This window comes from Palaemon carinicauda, chromosome 38 (genome assembly GCF_036898095.1).
Source record: "Palaemon carinicauda isolate YSFRI2023 chromosome 38, ASM3689809v2, whole genome shotgun sequence".
Lineage (NCBI taxonomy): Eukaryota > Metazoa > Arthropoda > Malacostraca > Decapoda > Palaemonidae > Palaemon > Palaemon carinicauda.
In genome coordinates this window covers 63,136,799-63,153,259 of record NC_090762.1, presented here as the reverse complement: position 1 = coordinate 63,153,259, position 16,461 = coordinate 63,136,799, and the positions used below count along the sequence as shown (strand labels likewise).

The following is a 16,461-nucleotide window of genomic DNA, read 5'->3' as shown; positions in this document are numbered from 1 at the left end:
AGATGAGAGTCAAAATTGTCTTGGTAAGGAAGAATATTTTTTATTCCATTTCCACTAGACCCGTTAGTTCTGAAGGTCATGGGATCAAACAAATGACTGAGATGATAGCTCCTGCCTTCACTCTAGTCACTCCTGACTATGTACCTTTATCCTTTCAAAACTGTTTGTGAGTAATTTATCACCCCTTATTTCATATCAAGTATTACCAGTTTTTGATGACTCGGACTTCCTAGTCACTTGATCCATCTTTTTCTGACTTTGTATTTAAATCAGTCTGTGGAGACGGAGGCTGATGCACACTCCGAGATTTCTATGTCACCTTAAGTTTCATGCTGCCCATGCTACAGTGCAAACTCAGTCATCTCTTCTAAATCCCCTAGTTGTGACGCACAGGGAAGTGTCATCTAGTTTTACCTTTACATATTGCTTCAAATGAAGCCTCATTCTTCACTTCTGAAGCTACTTGTGTTACTTTCTGTATTCTCAGCTTAATACCTAAGGCTTCCAAGGCTCCTGTATCCTCGGGCATTATGCCTCAGATGACTAGAGTTTTAATTGATACTAAAACAACTGTTTTTATATGAGCAATGTGCCTTAATTTAATCTGGAAAACCGATGCACATGCATTCAGAGTATCTGCTAAATCTTTTGTTAATTAAAAAAAAAAAGAGATTTCAGAGGAATAGAATTATAGAATGGTCGGGTTGATAATTCCTTTAGAAAAGAAAGTTTGATTCATCATGTGAAAGCACTGTTAAAAGATCATTAACTCAGTTTCTCTTGTAAAGCACAATTAATGGTTTTGGCTCGTGTAGTGGATTCTTACAAAGATCTGAATTTACTAGGGTAAAGTTACCTTGCCTACTAAAATGTTTGTTAATCATAGTGACAGCTTACAGAGATTTTTTTTTTTTTTTGCAGAGTCACATAGAACTTTTAACTGGATCTTTTAGCTTATTTGCAAAGACTTCAAGATGACTCATTCATACAGGACAGATTGTATATCATTTCACTCCTGGTGATAGCAGTTCCACATTGGGACTGGCAGCCTTTAGCCCGAGTCCCCCTCAATGGGTGGTGCATGTTGGATTGAGTTTCTGGCAAGTGGGTTGGCGTGGCACCTGTCTTTGGCATCTGCATGGGCAAATGCATTGCATTTTTAATGGAGCCTCACAGCACATCCTTGAAAATGGATGGGACTAGAAAAGTAGCCAAAACATTATCTACCCCTCACTTGATCCAAATATCTAGCTGAAGACATTCAAATAACCATCCATGCTGTTCAAAAGAATACTCGCCAATTGATTGGCTTGCTACTATTGAACTTGATGATGGTAGGCTGTAGTAAATAAACAGGCCTTCACATATTCTTGGTAGATCAAGTATCAGAGTTTTCCAGAAAAAAAAACACCTGAGGCTGACCAACAAGATCCAAGTACATTATTTAAACCTGTTTGTACAGTATTGCAACTCTCCTCTGTTAGTGAGACTTGGACCTTATATTGATGCCATTTTAAGCAACTGGAACATTCATATTTCTTGTTTGTAGAAATTCTCGACTTCACCTGGAAATCTCGGATTCCACACACAGACTCTGGAACAAACAAGAGGCACAAGCATGGTAACTCCACTCTCCAAATGCTTACTAAATTGCCTCGATCCCAGGATCCAAATGCTTGATGAACGGCTTCCAAAGCAAGTTTTATTGAAAAAAATGTCAACAAAAGACCCAATGACACCAAGAAGAGGTACAAAGACCAAACCAAGCTTCCTGGCTAGAACAGTGGTAGTGTGCTGGCTTTGCATTCACATGGTCTGTAGGTAGAGTTCTGCCCAGACCTGTGACCCCAACCACAGTGGGTAGTTGGGCTTGCCAGGCTGATGGTCTGATTAAATTCAGATTTCCACCAAAAATGCAGTATTTACATAACTGACAAGATGTATCCATGGCCCTAGATCTTCATCTGATCTTTCCAACATGTGGCAAGGTATGCAGGTTCAAAATTGACCAGATGAGTCGTAATAATTTACAAAGTGAGAGCTGTGGACCCTTACCTGAGACCTCATTATGATGGTGCATTCATCATCTATCATCTACTGAAGAACGTAAAATGTTGCCATTAGTTATGCAGGATTGCCAAAGGAAAGTTAGTGACACTACCTTGGCTGGAGGCTCTTCTGAGTTGATTTATTCTTCCTTTGAAGTTTTTTTTTTAAGAGAAGGGATCACTTTTGTTTGTATGTCAGTAATTTTGTATGAAAGCTCAGGATAGGTGTTTGATTGCTACTCATTTATTGGGACCAGTTTTATATTTAAAACCCCAAGAAGTGCTGTATAGGTTAGAAATTAAGAATATCATTCTGTTTTGTCAAGTCATTCTGGAAAAAAATTTAACATCTTATTATACTACCTGAGCAAGTTTCAGAAACTCTTATCCACAGAGTGGGCTGTAAATCCTCTGGTTTATGAGGATTTCTTTTAAATTTAGGAAAGGTTGAACACCAATAAGTTTGCAACCTCTCTATCAGTTTTGTTTCATGATCCAAGGTCCCCTAGCTTCGTCAGTGAAGGCCTTGTTACAAATTTATTTAATCTAGTCCTGTACACATTTCCTACATATGCCAAGATTCGACCAGAAGGAAAATTTAGGTCATCATCCAGTGCCAGAATGACTCTCTGTTCTTTATTTGTTACAATAAAGGGTTGTGGTAGCCTATTTGGCAATCTTTTGGACCAATGTTTGAGACTGCCCACGCTTGATAGTTTTTTGTAGGTCCTACAACCTCACCATCCTTGTGAGTTAATGATGGGCAAGTTAGGGAAGCCTATAAGTCTACCACCTGAGTTGTCAGCAGCCATTGCCTAGCCCTCCCTGGTCCTAGCTTGGATGGAGAGGTGGGTTGGGCACTGGTCATATGTGTATAATTTATGTTCATTATCAAGGAAAATATGGTGCCATGGCATGGTCACTGTCCTTTGCTTTTGCGATTCTTGAGTGACCTTTAAACCTTTAGAAGGAGTGGCTCACATGCTTGATGATTCTTCTAGTTCATGTTCCAGAATGGTTACCTTCCTGGAAAGAAATAGTGTGTTGAGTTCGTCATATAAAGGCCACATGCTTCATCTAAACATTTGGAGACCACCATCTTCTAAGAGCCAAATGTTTTCCAAGGCGCCTAGATTGTCAACAGCGGCTTATCAATGTAATTTTACTAGTACAGTAGTTTGTATCAACATCAAGGGAATTATTGAATTGATTGGTACAAATCGTGAGGTGTTTCAACAACCAGAACTAATTTGGATAATATTATTAAATATAAGATTTTCACTTCACGAAAGGAAGATTTTAGTTGCAGCTATCAAAGACATTAGGTCTGTTTTCCTTTGTTCTTCATTACTGTATACCAAATCAGATATATACAATAATCTAGAAATAAGGATGTTATTAGGTCTTTTATTATTGAAAACCCTCAAAGTCTAATAAGATGTCACTTTTGGGTGATCATCTGGAGGGAAAGAAGCACAAGGTATACTAGGATTGACTTTGTTCGGATCCATTCTCGGCTAAATCAAATGGGTGACTAACCGTATGTAAGAAGAAGACAGAATATAGGCCTGCCAATTAGGTTATTAAATCAAGTACTTGCCTTATAAACCAAAAAAAGTAGGATTTTCTGACTTATGGTCCATAGAGATTTCACCGTCATATGATCTTAGTTGCTGACTTCCCAATAGTTAGAAATGCATGTTCATTGATGTCGTGTCATCACCTGAAGGTTAAAAAGGGGATACTCAGCAATATTTATCTTAGAGAAGATTTTTTATCTAATAAACAAAATGTTTGAAGTACAGTATACTGTAATTATCTCAATACTTGTATGAGATTACAGTAATAGGTCTTACTCCTGACTCCCTCCTTATCCCATCCAGTGGTCATTTATAAATGACCTGAAAATTCTTGCAATTGACAAGTAGTAATATTTAGGAGAGATACTGCCTGTCTTTAAGGAGGCCCAAGCATTAGATTTAGAAAAATATATATGTATTATTTTGTTGAGTAACTACAAAACTAGTGGCAATATAAATCTCACACAATTATTAGAATGATTAATTGTAATTTGAAAATTATTTTTGAAAGATGTTTTCTTCACCTTACTGGTACCCTTTGCACCAAGTAGCCATTTTTTTTTTTCATTTATAAAATCGGGGTCTTGCATGTTTGTTAAAAGTTTCATCACATGATTACAAACATGTATAATTTCAATTTGCTACCGGTATTAGTTAGGGATGTAAATATTAGTTGCAAGACAATGAGATATGACAGAATATATTCTCTCATGTTCCTTTCTGTAACATGAATTACCAGTAATGTGCGATGTGTATGTAACAAATGCCAAACATATAAATATTTAATGTTCAAATGATAATTTTCGATTGTTGAATGTTAATTATATTGTAATATATTCAACGTATTTCAGGGTGATCAATCGAGCACCTGGCCTCAAATTAGTTGTACAGACCCTTCTCTCATCACTTCAGCCCATCGGAAACATTGTTGTCATCTGTTGTACATTTTTTATCATCTTCGGTATTTTAGGTGTACAGGTGTGTATGAAAACTATGTTTTAAAGTTTTAATTATCTGGAGGCTTTCAGATAAAATTTATTCTAATTATGTTATTGTTTTTTTTTTATGAATTATACATATGCTATAACATACTCCATGGCATTCGCATATTGTCAACTTTTTACTTCCTTTAGTTTTGTTTTAAAATGTATTTTTTCTCCAGTAACTCCTAGATAGTTTATAATAAGATACAGTATTTGGTTAAGTATACTTCTATGTGGTTTGTAAAATCATTAAATTTTTTCTATCCTCTAGAATAGTTAGTTTTTCCTTTGTTTAAAATTATTCTCTTTTTCTCTTTACAGTTATTTAAAGGTTCCTTTTTTTATTGTGAGGGACCAGATTTAACAGACATTAAGACAAAGAATGACTGCATTACAAGATACAATGAAGAAGCATGGTTGAACCGAAAATATAATTTCGATGACCTTGGGCAAGCACTCATGTCCTTATTTGTATTGTCTTCCAAAGACGGTTGGGTCAACATAATGTACACTGGCCTTGATGCTGTAGGAGTTGATATGCAGGTGAGTATTGGTTGTGCCTATGGAATTTTTCAAATAACTAAGGAATACCTTCCCATCAAAACCCTTGCTGAAAGAAATACTACTACCACTAGACCTTACTAGAGAAGTCAGGTTAGGGCAACCACGTAGACAGTCAAGAGAAGACTCTGTGGTCTTCCAAAAATTTACAAATGAAGTTAAGAGCTTTTGAACCTCATTGCTATAAAACATTTATTGGGTATGGTGTACTGTATCAGAATTGGTGCTGGCATGCCAAAATTGTCATCATCCCTGCAGTAATCAACAAGCCTAGTCTTCCATGGATTTCACCCTGAATTAGTATTAAGTTTCCTTTTACTCTTGCAGCTTTTCAGTTGGGTGGCAACTGTAGAATCATACTTTTTAATGAGAACATCAAGGCCTTAGCACTCCTCAGACTGGTCATTTAAATCACAAAGAGAATGAGGATCATAATCACTCAGAAACAGTTATCTTGAACAGTCTAGACAGTAGATGATAACAAATCCAGAGAAGACTAATTTAAATGTCTAAGGGCACTAAAATATACACAATATGGAGGAGGAATAGTTAGTCATTATGTTGTAACACAAAGACTTATTATTATTATTATTATTATTATTATTATTATTATTATTATTATTATTATTATTATTATTATTATTATTATTATTATTATTACTTGCTAAGCTACACCACTCCTAATTGGAAAAGCAGGATGCTATAAGCCCAGGGGCCCCAACAGGGAAAATAGCCCAGTGAGGAAAGGAAACAAGGAAAAATGAAATATTTTAAGAACATTAACAGCATTAAAATAAATACTTCCTATATAAACTATTAAAACTTTAGCAAAACAAGAGGAAGAGAAATTAGATAAAATAGTGTGCCCAAGTGTACCCTCAAGCAAGAGAACTCGAACCCAAGACACTGGAAGACCATGGTATGGAGGCTATGTCACAACCCAAAACTAGAGAACAATGGTTTGATTTTGGAGTATCCTTCTTCAAGAAAAGTTCCTTACTATAGCTAAAGAGTCCCTTCTACCCTTACCAAGAGAAAAGTAGTCAATGCACAATTACAGTGCAGTAGTTAACCCCTTGGGTGAAGAAGAATTGTTTAGTAATCTCATTGTTGTCAGGCATATGAGGACAGAGGAGAATCTGTAAAGAATATGCCAGACTATTCAGTGTATGTGTAGGCAAAGGGAAAGTGAACGGTAACTAGAGAGAAGGGTCCAATGTAGTACTGTCTGGCCATCCAAAGGACCCAATACCTCTCTAGGGGTAGTATCTCAACGGTTGGCTGGTACCCTGACCAACCTACTACCTATAAAGACAAAGACAGTCTGGAGCACCACAGACTTGCTTCTTGACGTTTACCACTATTCAGTTTATTGTTACTTTCTTGAAGCATAAGCCAGATGGAGGGAAAAAATGGTAGAATAATTAAATTTTTGGTGTAAATGTTGATAGGTCTGAGTTTTGAAAGGGAAGTAATATGAACATCTGGGGAGGCTCATAGAAATCATTAACTGACAAACAAGTTTTCATAACAGAGGTTATTCATTAGTTGAGGTATATGGGTACTGTACAGTACATATGTTCTGTATTACAGTCATATTCAAACATTTTCCTTAAGCATTATTCTATAATATATTTTAGTTCAAATATCTGTCAAGAATTTTGTTTCAAAGAATATAGCTCTTAATGAAATTCCATTTCATAACGATCCATTGTCCGTGCTTATATTTTGATTGTGTTCCCAGTATGTAGGGTCACCAACAAAAACATAGTGGGCCTAAGTTTATCCCTATTAGAATATATATAAGATTACTTTGTCATATACATGATATTATGTTATCACTGTAAATTTCTGTGTAATAGATATTGGAAATTAATACAAAAGTAACTTCATGAATAATGTTCTTTCTGTGTTGACCTTATACAGCGATTCTCTCTTGCAGCCAAAGGAAAACTTTTCTCAGTGGCGCCTTTTGTACTTCATCTCTTTCCTGCTGTTAGTTGGTTTCTTCGTCCTGAACATGTTTGTCGGTGTTGTGGTAGAAAACTTCCACCGCTGCCGCGAAGAGCAAGAAAAGGAGGAGAAGGCTAGGAGAGCAGCAAAGCGTGCCAAAAAACTTGAAAAGAAAAGAAAAAGTAAGTTTTTTTTAATTGTTTTCCCTATTTTTTTAAGAAATACTTTTGTATCATGTTTGTTATCTATATAGAAAGTTAGGTAGTGTCTTTGTAACTTTTTTATCTGAGAAAAGTAGTTGCTACAACTTATGAATACACACTGCTCACACTACCTAAAATTTGCAGATAATATAATCCATGGATTCCAGAAACAATACGTTAAGAGCTATTTTTTGTTTTATTTGTTCACATATATTTACCATAGTCTCTCAGATATGATATGCAAATCCTAAAATTGAAACAGCTCACACTTGACAGGGTGACAAAAACGTCTTTTTCTCGTCCCAATGAGCCACAAGAACTTTTTTTATGAATAATTAAAATACAATGTATTCTGCCTCCTCTTTACATTTGTCATTAACATTTTTCACCACACCTTGAAATGGTTATTTAACCCTGTGTGCATATAAGATAAAACTACAATCAATGCAGGTTGTCTTTATAGGTCTGGGAAATTGTTGAAGAGGCTTAAAAAGTAGTAGAAGTTAAAGTTATTGGAATTAAATACATTTATGAAATTAGATTTATAGCGAGAATGCTGAAAAGGTGAAAAATAGAAAGCTATGATGCATTTACAAAGGATGTTGTCAGGCTATGTACTGGTGCTTTGGTTACAAGAAGTGGGTACACCAAGTATATGTTGGTAGAGGAGGATGCCTCATTTAGCTCAGGGGACAAGAAAAAGAAAGCCAAGAAACTTATTATGTTGGGAAGAAGAAATTTTATACCTAGGAAGCATGAAGCAAATGGTAGGATGTGTATAAACTTCCAGTTGTCGCTGCTGCTGCTTAGGATCTTTGTAAATCTATGAAGTTTTACCTTATGAGTATAAACTGCCTTCACATGGGCTTTCTTTTATAACTATACCAATAAGGGAATGGATGGGGCTGTCTTTACCCTTCTGCTTTTATTGAACCGATCCACTTCTAAAAGAAATATTGTTTATTTACTGTATATGAATGCAAATTTATGTTGATAGATTTCAGCTTATTGACTGTTTATTTATTAGTTTCTCACTTTGGTTATGTAGGCTATGTGTATGTGCCCGTCATTGTTTTATGTATTTTTATTCATTTATTAATTAGCATATTCAATTTGGTTTTCTTAAAGAAGTCTGCATGCATTATTATAGGAATACTCTTACTTTTATGTAACGTCCTATTGCTGTTACATTTCCAATCAAAGAACTCCAAAAGTTCCACGACGAGAGGGTGTCCAGCCTTATTGCTGCAGGCATTGACCCTTCAACAGTTGACATCAAAGCTGAAATAAGGAGAAGATTAAGAAGGAAGAAAGAACTGAAACTAATGCAGCTCTCTAAACGTATAAGAAACTTTGCTATTCAGTTTGTGTGCCACTAATAAGGATGGAGAGCAACAAGTTATAACATAGCTTTTACTTACTTGACTTAGTATACTTCAGTGTGAGGCCTCTTTTTTATATACCAAGCATACTTTATGTTTTTATTTGTAAGTGTTTTACATATAGACAAGATGCCGCTTAGAATTAGAACATTAGAATAGGAAAGAGTAAAGTTTTATGAAAAAAAATTCCATTGAGTTATAAGACAACTCTAATTTTCATTTATATTAATGATATTAAATCAAGTTTTACTAATCATTATCATCCTTGCATTTTTAGTATCATTAGGCTCTATATAGAGAGAGCAAGAATTGTAGCATCCATTTAAGCCATCATCGACAAATTCATTGAATTTAAAATACTCTATGAACAGATTACCCTATATTTCATGGCTATCATTTTGCAGAAATCTCACCTACAATGCCATATTATCTTGATGAATTTTAACCTCCATGTCACGGTGCTTATATATACGAGGTACAAACTTTCAAAGTTTAACAAAAGAAATAATTATTTTTACATATACTATCCTTTGGGGTTACTTGTGTAAGAGAACCAACCCAGGGGGTTAGACCCACGGTCCCACCCCACCCCTTGGTCCTCATGATTTACAGTATGTGTCATGACAGTGAGTTGATGTTTTGACAAAAGGGTTTTTCATTTAATTTTATTATAAAATGTTTACCATTGCTATATATTTTGTTATTTTAAATTCTTTTAGTGCTTGGATCATTTGGGTGTATTTTTGCTATAGTCTCCTGCTCATGATATCACTCTGAGCTACAATGGCAAAGGCCAGAATTATTTTTAAGACCGAAAGAGTTTTGCGTGTCATGTCCTTTGTCATATTGTTTGGTATGTTTTCAATGAGAAAAGAGTAAATGGGCTAGCCTAATACCCTATTTTCTCTGATTGAAATTTGTCCTTATATTCAACTCTTTTGATTTGATTGTTTTCATTTAATTAGTAACAAATAAATAACAGTTTCTTATTTCTGTTTGAGAGGAAGTTTCCCATTTTCTCAACATTCGTATTAATTTGCAAGTAATTCCCATATTTCTTTCATAACCCTTATATTTTAGTTTTAATTGTGGGTCCTTACCAGGTATTGTGATCCATGGAATATGAAAATAGTTTTCCGGTTCACAGGTTCCTTATGAATCATCTGTATGAAATTAAACAAGACGGTGTATTATACTAAAATTATTAGTTTAATTTCATTTGTTTGTTAACCAAGTGTTTATTTCTAATTAAAAGAAGATAATTGTTTTGATAGTATAAACAGTATTGCGTCTCTTTATATCGGTTCACCTTATGTTTTTACTCCCAATATTCTTCTGAGGGCTTTGCTCTCGAATCTACAAAATCTGTTGGATATTGTTTCGTTGTCATACCAAGACTCGTCTCCATACTGTAATTCAGATCTCACTAAATTGCTACAAGAGCCAGATTTTCATATGCAATTTCGGGCGATTTGATTTCCAAAATTTATTAAGGGATTTTGACGAAGGAAAAATCTATTTCTGGGGAGGGACCTGTGACGCCCGGTGAAAAAGGTCCTTCTTTACACTTTTCTGATATAAATCTTCCAAATATACCAGAGAAAGATAAAAGCATGGAATGCAGAGGTTACTACCCTCGTGCGAGCACCTTGTGGGTGTCGTGTATACATCAGGGGCGTGTGAAAACCACTATTCACAGGCTGTCTTCCATTTAGATAATTCCTTCATCAAAGGGAAGGGCCGTAACAGAGGCCCTAGAAACCACACTTGGTCCACGCCACCGACACCTAACACAAACGCCCTCTAGGACATCCTTCTGTTTTGGACTTGCTGAAGGAATTGTCTGATTTACTTTTTTCAATCTTTCGATAAATTCCAGTTCTAAAGATCTTGTAGTTGAGATCATAGATCTGAAATATTCAAATGATTTTACCTGATTAATCCTTTTTTCCTTCCAATGATATTTCATCTTCCATTGCATATTCTATTATTATCTCTGTCTTTCTTCTATTTATCTCAAGCCCAACCTCCTGTGATATTTAATGCATTCTGGTAAGCAAGCGTTGCAAATACTGAAATGTTTTACTAATAGGGACAGTGTCATCAGCATACTGTAGGTCATCTAATTTCCTATTACTAATCCAGTCCAATCCTTCCCCACCATCCCCAACTGTTCCAGTCATTACAAAATCCATGAGAAAGATAAACAACATAGGGGGCAACACATTCCCTTGGAGTACTCTGCTGTTCACTGGAAATTCTTTATATAGGACTCCACTAACATTAACTTAGCACTTGCTGTGCTTATGAACAGACTTAATCAAATTTTTATATCTAAGGGGACCGTCCGGTATGGTGTTTGACATAAAAACTTGAAAAAATAAAAAATCCTTTTATTGTTTCTATGTATGCAGAAACATGTTGCACATGCTATTCATTATTTGTAAAAATAATGAGGATAAATCTGTCTTTAAATGATGACGTCATTCTTACTCCGTCGTCTGCATGACTGAGTTTGTCAAAATCTTTCTTGCGTGTTTATTTTTGCACACATATAGCGATTTTTTCACTTATGTTTCGAAATCTTGTACGTCTGGCCGAGATGGAAGGCAAGGGTAGAGGGTAGGCGAACGGAAACTACGATCTACAAGACCAGCCAGAGTTTCCAAATAAGTATAGAAGTTATGATGCATGTGTGTTTGTTTACTTGCAGTTCGAATGTACATTGTGTTTTCACAACGTCCTCATGAATTATAGCAAGGCCAGTAATATCTAAGGTCAAAGAAAGAACAAAAAGTAAGCAGAGAGTAACAAAAAAAGAACCAAGAAGAGAGGGAAGCATGGAATAATACAAAGTTGGAACATTCTAACTAAAACTCTGGCAACTCATGACACCCTTACACTAAGTGTATTAGTACACTTAGGATTTAAATACCTTATTTAGGGAGCCTTCATGTAAAAATAAACAAATTATAAAGAAAGGTTATCGTAATAATATTATTTTGATTTTTCTAAGGAACAGCAAATATTTATAGTAAATCTTTGGGAGCTCATAACTCAAAACCATACTTATTCTCACTTTGGTACATTTTTCTCACTTATTTATTGTTCAGTTTTAGTAAAAAAGATATAATTGAAAACAGGAATAAAAATCCCATAATTCTGTGTGACAGAATTTTGATTTTCTTTTTTTTTTTCAAATTATTTTGCATCTAGACAAGGAAAAATGAGAAAAAACTCATAAAAAAAAGGAAAATCAAAATTATGTCTTACAGAATTATTTGCTTTTTAAAGTAGTTTTTATGGTATGATTTTCAATACAACTGGTGTCATATTAATGGAGAAAAATGTAATTAAAATTATTTTGAAAATTCTGATTTTTGCTAATAAATCAAAAAGTCTTTGATTAAATGACTTGAAATTTTTATATGATGAAGGTATTATATATGTTAAACATAGAAATGGTCTATTTTGAATGATAAAAAAAAAATGCGTGACATAGCCGATGGTCTTCTTAAGAAGAACTCTATAATGACGTATAAATCTCCACAAAATTTGCTGGTGCACACTATAAAGGCCTTTTCATAATCCACAAATGCCATCAAGAATGGGTTTCTAAATTCTAAACATTGCTGGACATCATGTCTTGAAATTAAAATTTGGTCAGTACAACTTCTACCTTTTCTAAATCCTGCTTGTTCATCTCTCACCGTTTCATCAATCTTTGGCTTTAATACCCCAACAACAACTGACATAAGTGTGATGCCTCCGTAATTATTGCAAATAGTCAGGTCTCCTTTTTTTTTCTTTTTTTTTTTTTTGGCCATTTTCACCATCACTCCTAATTCCCATTCATCGAGTTTTGCCTCTTCACGCCACATTCTACAAAATAATCTTGTAAGCATTCTGGGGGTCACTTAATTTTTAGCAAATATCATCTTGGCATTTATTCCATTGTATAAAGGAGTTTTCCATCTCCTGAGTTTTTTTAATAATAGCTTCGACTTCAAACACACTGAATTCATTTATTGGCACATCAAAGTCCTCTTCAGCTTCAGGTATATGAATCAAGTTATTTCCTTCATATCTCCTATTCATGAATTCACTTGAGTGTTCCATCCAATGTTGACTTTCTTCATTTTCTATTGTTAGAATTCATTCATGGGCACATCAAGGTCTTCCTCAGCTTCAGGTATATCAATCAAGTTATATCCTTCATATCTCCTATTCATGACCTCAGTGAAGTGTTCCATCCAATGTTGACTTTCTTCACTTTCTGTTGTTATAACAGATCCATCTCTCTTTTTAAGGGTATATATATAAATAAAATATTATAAATATAAAAGCAGACATTCGACACGTCTGGCAACACCATTTTGATTCTTCTCATAGGCATACAGTACAGGTTTGTGCGTGTTTCCTATATGAAGTACTGCTGGCTTCGTTACTTTATTGAGGCAAACAATCAATTTTTGAATGGTTGTTAACAGTGTGATATGCTTAAATATTAATTTGTGACTGTTAAAGATATAATGAAATATGTAAATTTGATTAAATCTGTTCATGAGCATAGCAAGTGCAAAGTTAATGTTAATGGAGTTGTATCAAGTGAGTTTCCAGTGAACAGCGGAGTACTCCAAGGGAATGTGTTGTCACCTATGTTGTTTATCCTCCTCATGGATTTTGTAATGTGTATAATAGTCAGAGATGGTGGAGAAGGATTGGACTGGATTGGTGATAGGAATTTAGCAGACCTAGAGTATGCTTATGACGCTGTCCTTATTAGCAGAACACCACAGGATTTGCAATACTTGCTTACCAGAATGCATGAAATATCGTGCGAGATGGGGCTGAAGATGAATAGAAAAAAGACAGAGATGATGAGAACGGAGTATGCAATGTAAGATGAAATACCATTGGAAGGAAAAAGGATTAATGAAGTAGAATCATTCAAGTATTTAGGAACAATGATCTCCAATACAGGGTCTTTAGAATTAGAGTTTAGTGAAAGATTGAAAAAAGCAAATCAGACAATGGCTAGGTTAATTAAATTTGGAAATCAAATTGCCTAAAATTTCATATAAAAATCAGACTATATATCAGTTTAGTGAGATTGGTGTTACTCTATGGACATGAGTCATGATATGATAATAAAACAATCTCCAATAGATTTAGTAGATTTGAGAATAAAGCCCTCAGAAGGATATTAGGAGTTAAATGGCAGAACAGGATTAGAAATGAAACTATAAGAGAGATTTCTCGAGTACCATATGTGGATGAGATCATGATGAGGGGTAGATGGAGATGGTTTGGGCCGCACTTCCCAGGAGAGATTTATTCACCAATCGTTTAACTGGGCTCCACAAGGCACTAGAAGAATTGAAAGACCCAGGCTTACATGGCTTAGGACTACAAAGAGCGAAGTAAGAGATGATGAATGAAGAATCATTGAATTAAAAGCTCAAGACAGACGACTGGCAAAATTTAACCGAGGCCCTTTGCGTCAATAGGTGTAGGAGGAGATGATGAAGCTTAAATATCTTATCTCAAAACAAAGATTAAAATATGGAAAAAAATCACAGCAATGAGTCTCAAGCAGCTTCCCATTTGTTCCAGCTAGAAGGCCTGCCACCTACATTTATTCTTTACAAGTGTGATCTTTTGTTGTGTGTACACAGTGAAGTTATTCTTTTTAATCTGGTCAATCTTTCTTGATTTTAGCCATGACCCCCAAAACAGTGAATGTAGTGAATCCAATTGTCGTGAAGTTATAAGAATGCAACAAGTGATAAACATTGCACTCCCCTTAGATGTAGCTCAGACAGTGGTGTTCACCATTATCCATGACAAAGACTGCATTATTCAATGTGATAATGAAATAGCCGTCATCTAAATCTTGTATTCTCAACGTGAAGAGAGGTGTAATTTACTGTGAAATTGAATGTTTATTATCCCTTTGAATCAAAAGGCAAACACATTAACGGATTCCTATGAGCCAAATGCTGATCCAAGAGATGACCAAATCTTTATTTGAGGATCTACATAACAAAATTTCCAGAGGAAATGGCCACTTCATTTTCTAAAAGTCATGGTCTCTTAATAGATTCACGATGTATTTTAGCTTGCACAACATAATACTGTTACCCTGTAAAATTTCCCATATGTTTGTAGAAAATCATTGATGGTAGAAAATTACCCAGAACTCATCTTTAACGTCAATGAGACTGTCTAATTTTTTAAGAGAATGCTGTATCACTAATTTGTTTCGAAGGAAGAAAGAACAATGCCAAAGTACAATTTAGGCAGATAGGCTTATATGAAGAATAGAAAAACGAAAGGGTAGAGTTGTCACATGATCCTGACGCCAAAGAACCAGTGCCATTGATGTCAGATTGTACAGCAAAGAAACTACATATAGAAGGCATGTCACCACTAACAAATGTATGGTCATCATCATCTGCCTCCAGCAACTAGTTCCTCACTTCCAACTCCATCTTTTTTATGTTCATGAACCAGAAGAGATGCCAAGTTTGAGGTAAAGTGACCATTGTATCTGGTTTTTGTAATTTTATATAGTGATATCAGGTTGTAAGTACAGTACTCTGTCATCTATCGTCTCATCATAGAGAACGTATATGTTACTTTATAGGGGGCATTTCTGACCTACATAAAAAATCAACTTATGGAGTATCTCCTAAAACCAATCCATGACTGGGTAGAGTATTATCTTATTCCTAAGTTGGAACAATACCAAAAAGATTGGCATGGTTCTTGCACAAGGGTGACACCAATTTGTGAAGCATTCCACTCTTTTTGAGCTTCGAACCTGATCTAGGCTAGCTTCTCATTGTGTTTTGCCTATTGTTTGATTTTCTAATAGTACCCAGTGCATTATAGGATTGAGTAATTCTCACAAACTTTGATCTCTTAGTTTGGTCCAGATCCTTTTTTTTTTCTTTTTTTTTGTGAAAGTTCCACCTTTACTCAATCCTAATCGTAGATTAGACCATCGCATTCCAAGATGGAAGACCAGAACAGGAGTCTGGATCCCTATATTCTTCAGTCGACTGATGACCAACCTTATTATGCCATCTGTAATAATTTGGAATGTTGCATTATGACTATTGCCAGGAGCACAGTTTTTCAAAATACATAGCAACATCTGCACTGGCTACCAAGTGGTTGCTTCATGATACGGCTGGCAGTGGCCCCATTACTCTTCATGTAGGATCAACCAGTTGCAGTATTAGGTTCCCTAGTAGTGCAATCAATGTAAATGTTAGTACTGTATGCTACATCTAAAGACATGAGCTTTAAACCTAATCATTAACCTTGTATGTCTCACGCAGGTGTAGTAGGTAGAAGCGTCAATTTATCAACTTTTAAGCGTAATAGTTAATAGCATTAGTGATGTCAGAGCTTGGCATAGTGAAAGCTAACCTAGGCTTGGCTTAGTTCAGAACAGTCTTTCATCTTTTTTAATTACTTTAGTTCCTTTTGCTGCTAAACCATTGCAGTCTCATGTTCCTAGATGCATTTTTGGACAACTAGATTGTGAGGAAGAAGGCCAAGTTGCTAGTCTGGATCCCAATATCTTTCCACTGTGTAAAGTAGTTGCTTTTAAACAATCTAATTTTTCATCTGTGAATAATGTTTAATTTTTTATGATTCCATTATTTCTTTCATGTTGGTGATATTTTAGCTAAAACCTGATCCACTTCATCACATTTTGGATGATGGTGCACTGCATT

At 35.1% G+C, this 16,461-nt stretch overlaps 1 protein-coding gene and 1 pseudogene across 4 annotated transcripts in view; both read left to right on the top strand.

Annotated features, from left to right (window-relative positions):
- The window catches only part of Ca-alpha1T (Ca[2+]-channel protein alpha[[1]] subunit T), a 340,709-nt gene that overhangs the window by 168,400 nt on the left and 155,848 nt on the right, over positions 1-16,461 (top strand). For all 4 annotated transcript variants that reach the window (XM_068362312.1, XM_068362310.1, XM_068362308.1 and 1 more), the window contains 3 exons: positions 4,480-4,606; positions 4,933-5,154; positions 7,115-7,307. In XM_068362312.1, coding sequence (XP_068218413.1) covers positions 4,480-4,606; positions 4,933-5,154; positions 7,115-7,307 — 542 coding nt within the window. The remainder of the gene's footprint in view (positions 1-4,479; positions 4,607-4,932; positions 5,155-7,114; positions 7,308-16,461) is intronic.
- On the top strand, positions 15,425-15,524 carry LOC137630719 (U6 spliceosomal RNA; annotated as a pseudogene).